General features: G+C 41.0%; 1 protein-coding gene across 1 annotated transcript; it reads left to right on the top strand.

Moving 5' to 3' along the window:
* The first annotated feature begins 220 nt into the window (after nt 1-220).
* Nucleotides 221-8,702, top strand: LOC118529172 (uncharacterized). The gene is made up of 3 exons (XM_078068260.1): nt 221-354; nt 1,060-1,130; nt 7,338-8,702. The coding sequence occupies exons 1-3, from the start codon at nt 221-223 to the stop codon at nt 8,264-8,266; spliced, it is 1,134 nt and encodes a 377-aa protein (XP_077924386.1). The 3' UTR covers nt 8,267-8,702.
* Nucleotides 8,703-12,041: the final 3,339 nt, after the last annotated feature.

The following is a 12,041-nucleotide window of genomic DNA, read 5'->3' on the forward strand; positions in this document are numbered from 1 at the left end:
ATAAAGTATTATGAAGTCAGAGTGTGTAGATCTCCGTAAATGTATCCAAAGGCAGATACTAGTTCAGCATTGACAATGACCTGACAGGAAGCCCCAAACGTATATTGATCTTTCTACAAACCCGGCTCCTCTGCCTCCATCCTCAGTGCTGTCATCTCAACCCTCCTACCTCTGGATGCTCTGTCTAAACGGAATCTCCATGATGTTTTAGGAATCAGGGATGTTTGAAGATGTAGCTATAGACTTCACCAAAGAAGAGTGGGCCCTGCTGGACATATCCCAGCAAAAGCTGTTCAGAGATGTGATGCTGGAGAATATCAGTCATCTGGTCTTTCTGGGTAAGTCTGCCAACATGTTTGTTTCCATTCATTCACTCATTGAATGTATAGAACAGCTCCCCCATATTCCACTCCAATCGCTGTCCTGATTCTTTTACAACCCTTATAACTACTTAAGAAGAAGATGTTTCTTCACATTATACTTTTCGTCAACACACTAGAATGTAAACTTGACCACAATTTCATGCCTTTCTTGCTACTCAGTCTCTAGCATTCAGAACAGAATTGGAAACTCAATGGTTATTTTAATTCATAAATAAATTGATTAAATATCTTAGAAGTAATGATTCTGTTTTCCTCACTATGTGGAGGCTTAAGATTAGAGTTGTGAAAATAACATAATTTTTATTATTCTTGAGGCTGTTATGTTTATTGGATGCTGTTTGAAAATAACTTTTAACCCACTGTGGAGACATTTAGTCTTTCCCATTTTGAAAAGATTGATGATTCTGCATTCTTTCTCTGAACTTGTGCATGAGCATCGGCATCTAGCAGTCCTCACCATTTTGGCCTCCAGCCTGGATTTCCTCCTGGTCTGCTGAAGGAACTTCAATTTATTCTCTGTTGAAGGTGCTGCTACATGGGCTGACCTTCAAAGCATCTTTTTATTCATCCTTGGTAAAGCCCACCCTGGACTTGGTGATAACAAAGGTTAATCTGCACAGAACTCAAGTCCATATACTCTTTTTCCTCCACAAATATGGAATAAGATTTGCAAAAGATCCTTCCAGTTGGAGCAAGGAAAAGAGCTGTGGAGTGAAGGAACAGGATTTCTCCAAGGCCAGAGTCCAGGTAAGTAGCAGAGACCTGTGCTTTAGTGTGAGGAGGTGCCTAGTCTGAGTGAGTATAACTTTAGAAATATCAACTGAAGATTTTGTCAAGTGAGTGATATTTTCTTTTTTTTATTATTATGTTATGTTAGTCACCATACAGTACATCATTAGTTTTTGATGTAGTGTTCCATGATTCATTGTTTGTTTATAACACCCAGTGCTCCATGCAATACGTGCGGCCCTCCTTAATACCCATCACTGGGCTAACCCATCCCTCCACCTCCCTCCCCTCTAAAACACTCAGTTTGTTTCCCAGAGTCCATAGTCTCTCATGGTTCATCTCCCCCTCCAATTTCCCCCCCCTTCATTTTTCCCTTCCTTCTCCTAATGTCCTCCATGCTATTCCTTATGTTCCACAAATAAGTGAAACCATATGATAATTGTCCTTCTCTGTTTGACTTATTTCACTTAGCATAATCTCCTCCAGTCCCATCCATGTTGATGCAAAAGTTGGGTATTCATCCTTTCTGATGGCTGAGTAATATTCCATTGTATATATGGACCACATCTTCTTTATCCATTCGTCTGTTGAAGGGCATCTTGGCTCTTTCCACAGTTTGGCTATTGCGGACATAGCTGCTATGAACACTGGGGTGCATATGGCCCTTCTTTTCACTAAATCTGTGTCTTTGGGGTAAATACCCAAGAGTGTAATTGCTGGGTCATAGGGTAGCTCTATTTTTAATTTTCTGAGGCACCTCCACACTGTTTTCCAAAGTGGCTGTACCAACTTGCATTCCCACCAACAGTGTAAGAGGATTTCTCTCCCTCCACAACATCTCCAACATTTGTTGTTTCGTGCCTTGTCAATTTTTGCCACTCTAACTGTTATAAGGTGGTATCTCAGTGTGGTTTTAATTTGAATTTCCCTAATGGCTAATGATGATGAACATTTTTTCATGTGTCTGTTAGCCATTTCTATGTCTTCTTTGGAGAAGTGTCTGTTCATCTCTTCTGCCCATTTTTTGACTGGATTGTTTGTTTTTTGGGTGTTGAGTTTGAGAAGTTCTTTATAAATCTCGGATACCAGCCCTTTATCTGTGGTGTCATTGGCAAATATCTTCTCCCATTCTATGGGTTGCATCTTTGTTTTGTTGACTGTTTCCTTTGCTGTGCAGAAGCTTTTTATCTTGATGAAGTCCCAAAAGTTCATTTTTGCTTTTGTTTCACTAGCCTTTGGAGATGTATCTTGAAAGAAGTTGTGGTGGTCAATGTCAAAGAGGTTACTGCTTATGTTTTCCTCTAGGATTTTGATGGATTCCTGTCTCACATTGAGGTCTTTCATCCATTTTAAGTTTATCTTTGTGTATGGTGTTAGAGAATGGTCGAGTTTCATTCTTCTGCATGTGGCTGTCCAGTTTTCCCAGCACCATTTATTGAAGAGACTGTCTTTTTTCCATTGCATGTTTTTTCCTGCTTTGTCAATGATTATTTGACCATAGAGTTGAGGGTCCATATCTGGGCTCTCTATTCTGTTCCATTGGTCTATATGTCTGTTTTTGTGCCAGTACCATGCTGTCTTGGTGATCACTGCTTTGTAATACAGCTTGAAATCGGGCAACATGATGTCCCCAGCTTTGTTTTTCTTTTTCAACATTTCCTTGGCGATTCAGGGTCTTTTCTGATTCCATACAAATTTTAGGATTGTTTGTTCCAACACTTTGAAAAATGTCATTGGAATTTTGATCGGGATGGCATTGAAGGTATAGAATGCTCTGGGTTGCATAGACATTTTAACAATGTTTATTCTTCCGATCCATGAGCATGGAATGTTTTTCCATCTTTTTGTGTCTTCTTCAATTTCTTTCATGAGTGTTCTGTAGTTCCTGGAGTATAGATCCTTTACCACTTTGGTTAGGTTTATTCTCAGGTATCTTATGGTTTTTGGTGCTATTGTAAATGTAATCGTTTCTCTAATTTCTCTTTCTACAGTTGCATTGTTAGTGTATAAGAAAGCAACTGATTTTTATGTGCATTGATTTTGTATCTTTCCACATTACTGAATCGCTGTAGGAGTTCTAGTAATTTGGGGGTGGATCTTTTGGGTTTTCCACATAAATTATCATGTCATCTGCAAAAAGGGTGTTTGACTTCTTCTTTGCCAATTTGAATACCTTTTATTTCTTTTTGCTGTCTGATTGTTGTTGCTAGGACTTCTAGAACTATGTTGAACAATAGTGGCGAGAGTGGGCATCATTGACATGTTCCTGATCTTAAGGGAAAGGCGCTCAGCTTTTCCCCATTGAGGATGATATTCGCTGTGGGTTTTTCATAGATGGATTTTATGAACTTGAGGAATGTTCCCTCTGTCCCTGTACTGAAGAGTTTTAATCAGGAAAGGATGCTGTATTTTGTCAAATGCTTTTTCTGCATCAATTGAGAGGACCATATGGTTCTTCTCCCTCCTCTTATTAATGTGTTCTATCACATTGATTGATTTGCAAATGTTGAACCACCCTTGCATCCTGGGGATAAATCCCACTTGGTTGTGGTGGATGATCTTTTTAATGTATTGTTGGATCCTATTAGCTAGGATTTGGTTGAGGATTTTGGAATCCATATTCTTCAGGGATATCAGTCTGAAATTCTCCTTTTTGATGGGGCCTTTGCCTGGTTTGGGGATTAAGTTAATGCTGGCTTCATAGAATGAGTCCAGAAGCTTTCCTTCTGTTTCTATTTTTTGAAACAGCTTCAGGAAAATAGGTATTATTTCTTCTTTGAATGTTTGGTAGAATTCCCCAGGGAATCGATCAAGCCTTGGACTCTTATTTTTTGGGAGGTTTTTGATCCCTGCTTCAATCTCATTACTGGTTATTGGCCTATTCAGTTTGTCAATTTCTTCCTGTTTCAGTCTTGGCAGTTCATAGGTTTCCAGGAAGGCATCCACTTCATCCAGGTTGCTCAGCTTCTTGGCATATAGTTGTTGATAATAATTTCTAATAATTGTTTCTATTTCCTTGGTGTTAGTCATGATCTCTCCCCTTTCATTCATAATTTTATTAATTTGGGTCCTTTCTCTTTTCTTTTGGATAAGTCTGGCCAGTGGTTTATCGATCTTATTAATTCTTTCAAAGAACCACCTTCTAGTTTCGTTGATCTGATCTACTGTGTTTCTGGTTTCTAATTCATTGATCTCTGCTCTAATCTTAATTATTTCTCTTCTAATGCATGGCTTAGGCATTGTTTGTTGCTTTTTCTCTAGTTCTTTAAGGTGTAGAGTTAGTTGGTGAATTCGGGATTTTTCTATTTTTATGAGTGAGGCTTGGATGGCTATGTATTTCCCCCTTAGGACTGTCTTTGCAGTAAGCCATAGGTTTTGGAACAATGTGTTTCCATTCTCATTTGTTTCCATGAATTGTTTAAGTTCTTTGATTTCCTGGTTGACCCAAACATTCTTGAGCAGAGTGGTCTTTAGCTTCCAAGTATTTGAATGTCTTCCAAATTTTTTCTTGTGATTGAGTTCCAGTTTTAAAGCATTATGGTCTGAGAATATGCAGGGAATAATCTCAATTTTTTGGTATCAGTTGAGACCTGATTTGTGACCCAGTATGTAGTCTATTCTGGAGAAAGTTCCATGTGCGTTCGAGAAGAATGAGTATTCTGTTGTTTTAGGGTGGAATGTTCTGTATATATCTATGAGGTCCATTGGGTCCAGTGTGTCATTCAAAGCTCTTGTTTCTTTGTTGATTTTCTGCTTAGATGATCTGTCTATTGCTGAGAGTGGAGTACTGAGGTCTCCTACAATTAACGTATTGTTATCAATATGACTCTTTATTTTGGTTAACAGTTGGCTGCTCCCATGTTGGGGGTGTAGATATTTATAATTGTTAGATCTTCTTGTTGGATAGACCCTTTAAGAATGATATAGTGTCCTTCTGTTTCTCTAACTACAGTCATTAGTTTAAAATCTAATTTGTCTGATATAAGAATTGCTACCCCAGCTTTCTTTTGAGGTCCGTTGGCATGGAAGATGGATCTCCATCCCTTCACTTTCAGTCTGGATGTACCTTTTGGTTCAAGATGAGTCTCTTGTAGGAAGCATATGGATGGGTTCTGTCTTTTTATCCAATCTGAAACCCTGTGCCATTTTATGGGAACATTTAGGCCATTCACGTTGAGAGTGATTATTGAAAGATATGAATTAATTGTCATCATGTTGCCTGTGAAGACCTTGTTTTTATAGATTGTCCCTGTAAATTTCTGTTGTATATCACTCTTGGGGTCTTTCTCCTTTTATAGAACCCCCATTAATATTTCTTGCAGGGCCGGCTTAGTGGTCACATATTCTTTCAGTTTCTGCCGGTCGTGGAAGCTCTGCATCTCTCCATCCATTCTAAATGACTGCCTTGCTGGATAAAGTATTCTTGGCTGCATGTTCTTTTCGTTTAGTACGCTCAATATGTCTTGCCAGCCCTTTCTGGCTTGCCAGGTCTCTGACATTATTCTGATGTTCCTCCCTCTGTATGTAAGGAATCTCTTCCCTCAAACTGCCATTAAGATGGTTTCCTTGGTTCTAAGATTTGTGAGTTTTACTATTACATGCCGGGGTATTGGCCTCTTTTCCTTGATCTTGGGAGGGGTCCTCTCTGCCTCTAGGACACAAATGTTTGTTTCATTCCCCAGATTAGGAAGTTCTCAGCTACGATTTGCTCAAGTATATCTTCTAGTCCTCTCTCTCTCCACCCCCTCAGGGATTCCAATAATTCTGACATTGGAACGTTTCATGGTGTCACTTATTTCTCTGATTCTATTTTCATGGATTCTGAGTTGTTTTTCCCTGGCTTCTTCTTTACCCTTTTTATCTATTAATTGGTCTTTTAGGTCACTAATTCGTTCTTTGGCCTCCTTACCCTGGCTGTTAGATTATCTAGATTAGATTGGATCTCATTGATAGCATTTTTAAATTCTGCCAATTCAGCTTTCATTTCTGCCCTTAGAGACTCTATGTTGCCATTAATTGATTTCTTCATTGTAGCTATTTTCTTCACAATTGCTAGCCTGAATTCCATCTCCAACATCTTGGTTATATCTGAATCCATTTGTAAATTTGTGGCATAAGTCATAGTCTCTGAGTCTTTCCTATTTTGGGGGTTCCTCCTCCTAGTAATTTTGTTGAGGAGTGGTTGAGGGAATATATAGATTCCCAATTATTGACCACAACCCAAGCAAGATGCACCTGTTTTCTAGGGACCTTAGGGTTGCTGGCCTCTTGTTTTCCCAGCCTGTCTTCTGGGGGGGGGGGGCTGCTGTGCTGTTACTGAGGCAACCCTGTTTAGGCAGAGTTGTCCTGCCCCCTGTGGTGGGGGATGGGCTCAGGGAAAACCGGTTTTGGGAGGCTTTTGTTCTCTGGTGGCTTTTCCTGGTGGCTTTCCCCATCTCTTCCAAGAGTCAGAGCAGAAGAGACCATTCCAATCCTCTACCCCAGAGCAGAGAGATCGCAGTCTGTTCTTCAGTGAGCTCTCCAGGACACATTATCTCTGTTTCTGTCTGTGCTGCTATAAACTGCAGCGTCCTGGGTTGTACGCCCCTCAGCAGCACTCCCAGTCCTCGCCTCCGGGTTGGGGCTCATCTCTGCCCTTTGTACTTCTAAACCCGCCAGCCGCCCCCAGTTCACATGCGTAGCCCCACCACTCTGGGTTTCCATCTGGGGGGGCTGCCCTAAAGTCCTTTCCCCATTGCTACCTGTCAGGAAGTCTGTGCCCGGTCCCCAGTGTGGGAGGCTATCACTCACCGGTGGTGTAGGATCCCCATGGCTGGCTCCCTCCCCCTTCTGTTTATCCTCCAATATCTGCCCGCGGAATCATGGCTCCTTGCTTCATACCTTGAAACCAACCACCTGCAGTATTCTGTTTATAGAGATCCAGCTCTATATTCTTACATCTCAGGCTGATTTCCTGGATGTTCAGAACGGTCTGGAAGATATCCAGCTTAATTCTGGGGACCAGTTGGAATAGGGTCCCCTATTCCTCTGCCATCTTTTCCCCACCATTACCTAGTCTTTGAAACATACTGAAGTTTTCAGAATTAATCTGATAACTCTGAGGTTGGAATACTACAAAAGAGAAAATACTGATGCCTTCGGAGAGTAACAAGATGTGTATGCAACTGGAGAATATTACTAACTACTACTCTAGAATTTATATGTAGAGAAATAAATGTATGGAAGTATGTGGGCAAACCATTAACAACCTTTCATCTTCTTCCCCAAAGCATAAATCTCGTGCTCCAGAAGATCCTATTGAAAGTACTGACTTGGGTGATGAGTTTACTCATATATCTGCATTGACTCAATTTTTGTTAATTCACCTGAGGAAGAAACATTATTTCAGCAAACAGTGTAGAAAATCACTTAGTGAACAATCATTCCTTACTCAGTATAACCAAATTCACACTAGAGGTAAATTACATAAATGCCATCTATGTGGAAAAGACTTGAGTAATTCCTTTAGTCTTAGAAGACACAAGATGACTCACAATGGAAAGAAGCCATTTGAATGCCATCTTTGTGGGAAAGGCTTTCTGCAAAGCTTTGCCCTTAGAAACCACAATCAAACACACAGTGGAGATAAACCATATAAATGCCATCTGTGTGGGAAAGTCTTCAGTCAGAATTCTTACCTTAGACAACATGAGAAAATTCACATAAGAAAGAAACTATATGAATGCCATCTATGTAAGAAGGCTTTCATTCACAGTTCCTACCTTAGAAAACATGAGAGAATTCATTCTGGAGAGAAATGTTATGAATGTCATCAATGTAAGAAAACTTTTAGTCAGAGCTCTGGCCTTAGCCAACACAAGAGAACTCACACTAGAGAGAAGCCACATGTGTCTCTTCTATGTGGGAAAACGTTTAGTCGATGTGCTGAACTTAGACCACATAACAGAACACACGCAGGAGAGAAACCATATGCATGTCACCAGTGTGGGAAAGCCTTCAGTCAATATTTCAATCTTAGACACCATGAAAGAACGCACACCAGAGAGCAACCATATGAATGTCAGCTATGTGGGAAATTCTTCAGTCAGTATTCTTCCCTTAGACAACATGAGGGAATCCAACATTGGAGAGAAAATCATGAGGGTCTTCAGTAAGTATTCTGACCTGAGATGACACGGTATTACAGATGCAATGAATGTGGAAGAAATATCAGTCAGAGCTTTAACATTTGAAGTCACCAAAGGATGCACATATTGAAGAAACAGACTGTAATCAATATAGAGGACCCTTCAGTTCTCATACTTCTCAGGCAAGATATACATTTGTGTATGGAAGTGAATTCATACATATGCCCTGTGTGGCAAAGCCTTCAGTCATGGTCTGACCTCAGATGACATGGCAGAGCTCATATCATAAATATAACAATACGGATGTTTTCAGCAACAGCTCTCAACTTTAAAAACACTATAGCACTCGTGCAGAAGATAACCCCTGGTTCATTATGAAAAATGTGGCATAAAATATAGGAGTACAAAATGATCTGGCAATATTAAATGTAAAATTTTTTAAGAAGTTAAACTTTTACTATAGATCAACACTTGCAAATATTTGAACAATAAAACCTGTTGCTAAAGAAGCTAAATGTTGGTGTTCTAGTTTTCTCTATGTAGATTCAGTTCTGTACTCCTCAGCATGTGGGTTAGAGACTCAGCAAGACTCTGTGAGTCTCCCATTTTTCCAAGTCCCTTCCACACAGCTCAGCTCCACTCATTCCAACTTCCCACCAACACTGTCTCCCTTCATGCCCTGGTGATGGCACAACTGTGACCTTCAGCCCCATTTGCCAGGTTTCTCAGAGGCTCATGATGCTGGTCAGGCAAGGTCATGGAGGCACTATCAAAGACATCTAGTCTAAAATTTTTGGTGGCCCTTCAGCTTATGTCTCTGCTACTGGAAGCAACTTGGTGCCAGAGAGAGAGGCAGCTCTGCCCTCTCAGCCCCGAGAAAGCTCCTTGGATTTTGTCCCCAAACACCTGAATTGAACTAAGTAGGAGCAAGAGTTGATTCTGTGACCACAGTCTATATCTTATTAAGACAATTTTGGATTTATGCATCCTCCAGTCACCTTAGAAAGCGCCATAGCTGTTCGCCACCCCACCCCACAAACCAGAAAATAGGGCTCCAGTAGGATAAAATCCCTAAACCTATTAGCCACCACACAAGCTGTTTTCTTAAAATATATATAATTAGTGCAGGGTATCTGACACATCATTTTTTTAAAAATCTCCACCAGTGATTCTACGGTACAGTTAGGGTAGAAACATGTTATCAAGTCATGTGTGAGGATGATGAGCAACCAATTCTATTGTCTGCCTAAGGCAATACGTGTTCTACCCCCAAGCTCTAGTTGTATTGAATTGTAATTCTGGGCAACCACCTTATTAGAGACCCAGCTGGTGGCTTAGCCAGGAATCACATGCTCTGTTCTAAAGTGTCACCAGGAGGGAAGGGATGGCTCCTGGTGACTCCTGTGGGTGGGGCCTGTGCTAGTGCTGGGACTCCTAAGATTGACACACACACCCCCTTCTGAGAGGAGCTCATGTCCCAGTAGGATTTATCTCCACTGACTTATGGATGTGTGTTGGGCAGTTGTACTGAGATCAAGGGACTTCAGTACAGGGCTGATAACATACAATTTTATGATCATGCAACAAGATTTATTTGGTGGCACACTGACTGCTTGACTGAATGGGGTGGTCCCTCATAGGATGATATCTTTCAATGGTAACAGTACAGGTCCACCACACAGAAAGTTAGGATGACAAAGAAACTTCCCAGAGGAGAGGGGTTGGAGAAGGGGCTTACCTGTGGAGATGATGTCTCTCAATAGCAAGATATAGAGTCTCTGAGCCAGAGAATTATGAATGGATGACAGGGGCTTGGAGACACTGATATTCATGGTCTATCTTATTTACTGTTAGTAGATGTTAGGTGGTGATTCACAGGGCATGCACAGAAGATATGGCTAAGCTATGAAATCTACTAATTTGCGCTATGTTTAAAACAATCCAGTGTGTAAAAATTTGAGTTTGGTAACAGTGGGTTTTTGAGCTAAAGGGCTCTGTCTGCTGTGAAGAAATAAAACACACATCTGATATGCAGAGACCATCTTTGGCTCATCCATAAACCATGACTGATCATTTCAAATGATTTGTCTTCATGTTCATGGATTAATTTTTCTCTTGATCAAGTCCAGTGCTGGAACCCTCTTTTTATATATATATTTTTTGTTTCAGCTACTGTAATTTTCAACTCTAGATTTTTTATTTAACTCCATTTTATAATTTATCTCTATGTATTGAAACTCTTGATTTGGTAAAAGCGCATCCTTCCTGGTTTCATTTTTTTTCTAGGAGAGGGAGAGAATCTTAAGCAGGCTCCATGTCCAGCATGGAGCCTGACGTGGGGCTTGATCACATGACCCTGAGATCATGACCCGAGCAGAAATCCAGAGTCCAACGCTTAACCAACTAAGCCACCCAGGCTCCCCTCCTGGTTTCAATTTTCAAGCATCATTGAAATAGTTCTTTTAAAGCCACTTCCTTAGGGACAGTATCTTCAGTTTCCTTACCCACCCCCCACCCCACCTGAATGAACTGTACTTTGTTTCTTTGTATAACTCTATTTTTGTTGTTGAATACCGGACATTTTGAGCAACACAATGTGGTAATTTTGCCAACAACAATCTTCTGCCTTTCCAGAGTTTTGTTTGTTTGTTTACAACTCATATGGATTGTGTTACTTTAATGATTTTCTCAACTTTTTGTAAAGGGTCTTTGTCACAAGTGCCCCTGAAGTCTGCTCTGTTAGCTTGGTGGGCCCCTTGTGATTTGAGAGAGAGCTCCTGCAATGCATGGAGCCAGACCACGACGAGGTGCTCTGCCAGTCACTGCAGACCGCCCGCCCCCGTGCTGGTGCTCTGCTCCAGAGCTTACGCAGGGAGTTAACTCCGTCATCCCTTCACTTGCCCTTGTGCCAGTGCTGAAGGCCAACTCACATGGTGCTCTCAGGTGTTAGCTGTGGGCATCAGCATGGCCTTTGCACTGCCCAGCGCACAGCAGATTTTCAGTGCCCTTCGTCACTCAATTATGTCCCAGCATCTTCCTTCCTAGGCTTTTCAGTCTGCCTCCCTCTGGCCCCTCTGGCCGATCCCTTCCCAGACAGGTGCCGCTGGTATATTTCATTGAAACGCTCTGGACAGCGCCACCCAGGAGCTCCTTAAAGTTCTGAGGCGGCCGGAACAAAGGGAAGCCCCTGAGTCTGCCCCTCGTGGAGCCCCCAAAGAGGTCAGAACACACGACCACGATTCTCTGAGAACAATCAGTCTTGCTGGCACGAGCACACTGTCCCAGGAATGTGGACCACTGTCCTCATGGTGGCCACAGAGCTGGGGAGTGTGGCATGGGAGGTGGGTAAGTTAAAATATCTTAAAGGCTGTTTTACTGAAATTCAATACCTTCTTTTTCTTTTAAGAACTTCCCCAGGTTTTGTGTTTTTTATTAGATTCTAGAATTCTGAAAAAGTTCATTCCAGTAGTTTTTGACAGCTTCATCATTGCCTTAGTGAAGGGATGGTGCATTGGAGTTACTAACACTGGCATTTTGGGTGACATCATTTGACCTATGTTAATTGTACATTCTTTTTCAAAGGTGATATTAGTAGGTCTCTAATTTCTTTGTATATATATGTATTTCCTATAATAACATATACTATCATCTGAGGATTCACACATTTTCAATTTCGTTATTTTTCTCTTTTGTTTAATTTCAAATTTGGAAAATGTATGTGTCTTGTTAAAGTTTTACATTCATCAACATATCATCAAAGATAATTGCTCTTGTTTGTATTAACCAAGGGGTTGGCTTTCTC

The sequence above is a fragment of the Halichoerus grypus genome, chromosome 3, assembly GCF_964656455.1.
Source record: "Halichoerus grypus chromosome 3, mHalGry1.hap1.1, whole genome shotgun sequence".
NCBI lineage: Eukaryota > Metazoa > Chordata > Mammalia > Carnivora > Phocidae > Halichoerus > Halichoerus grypus.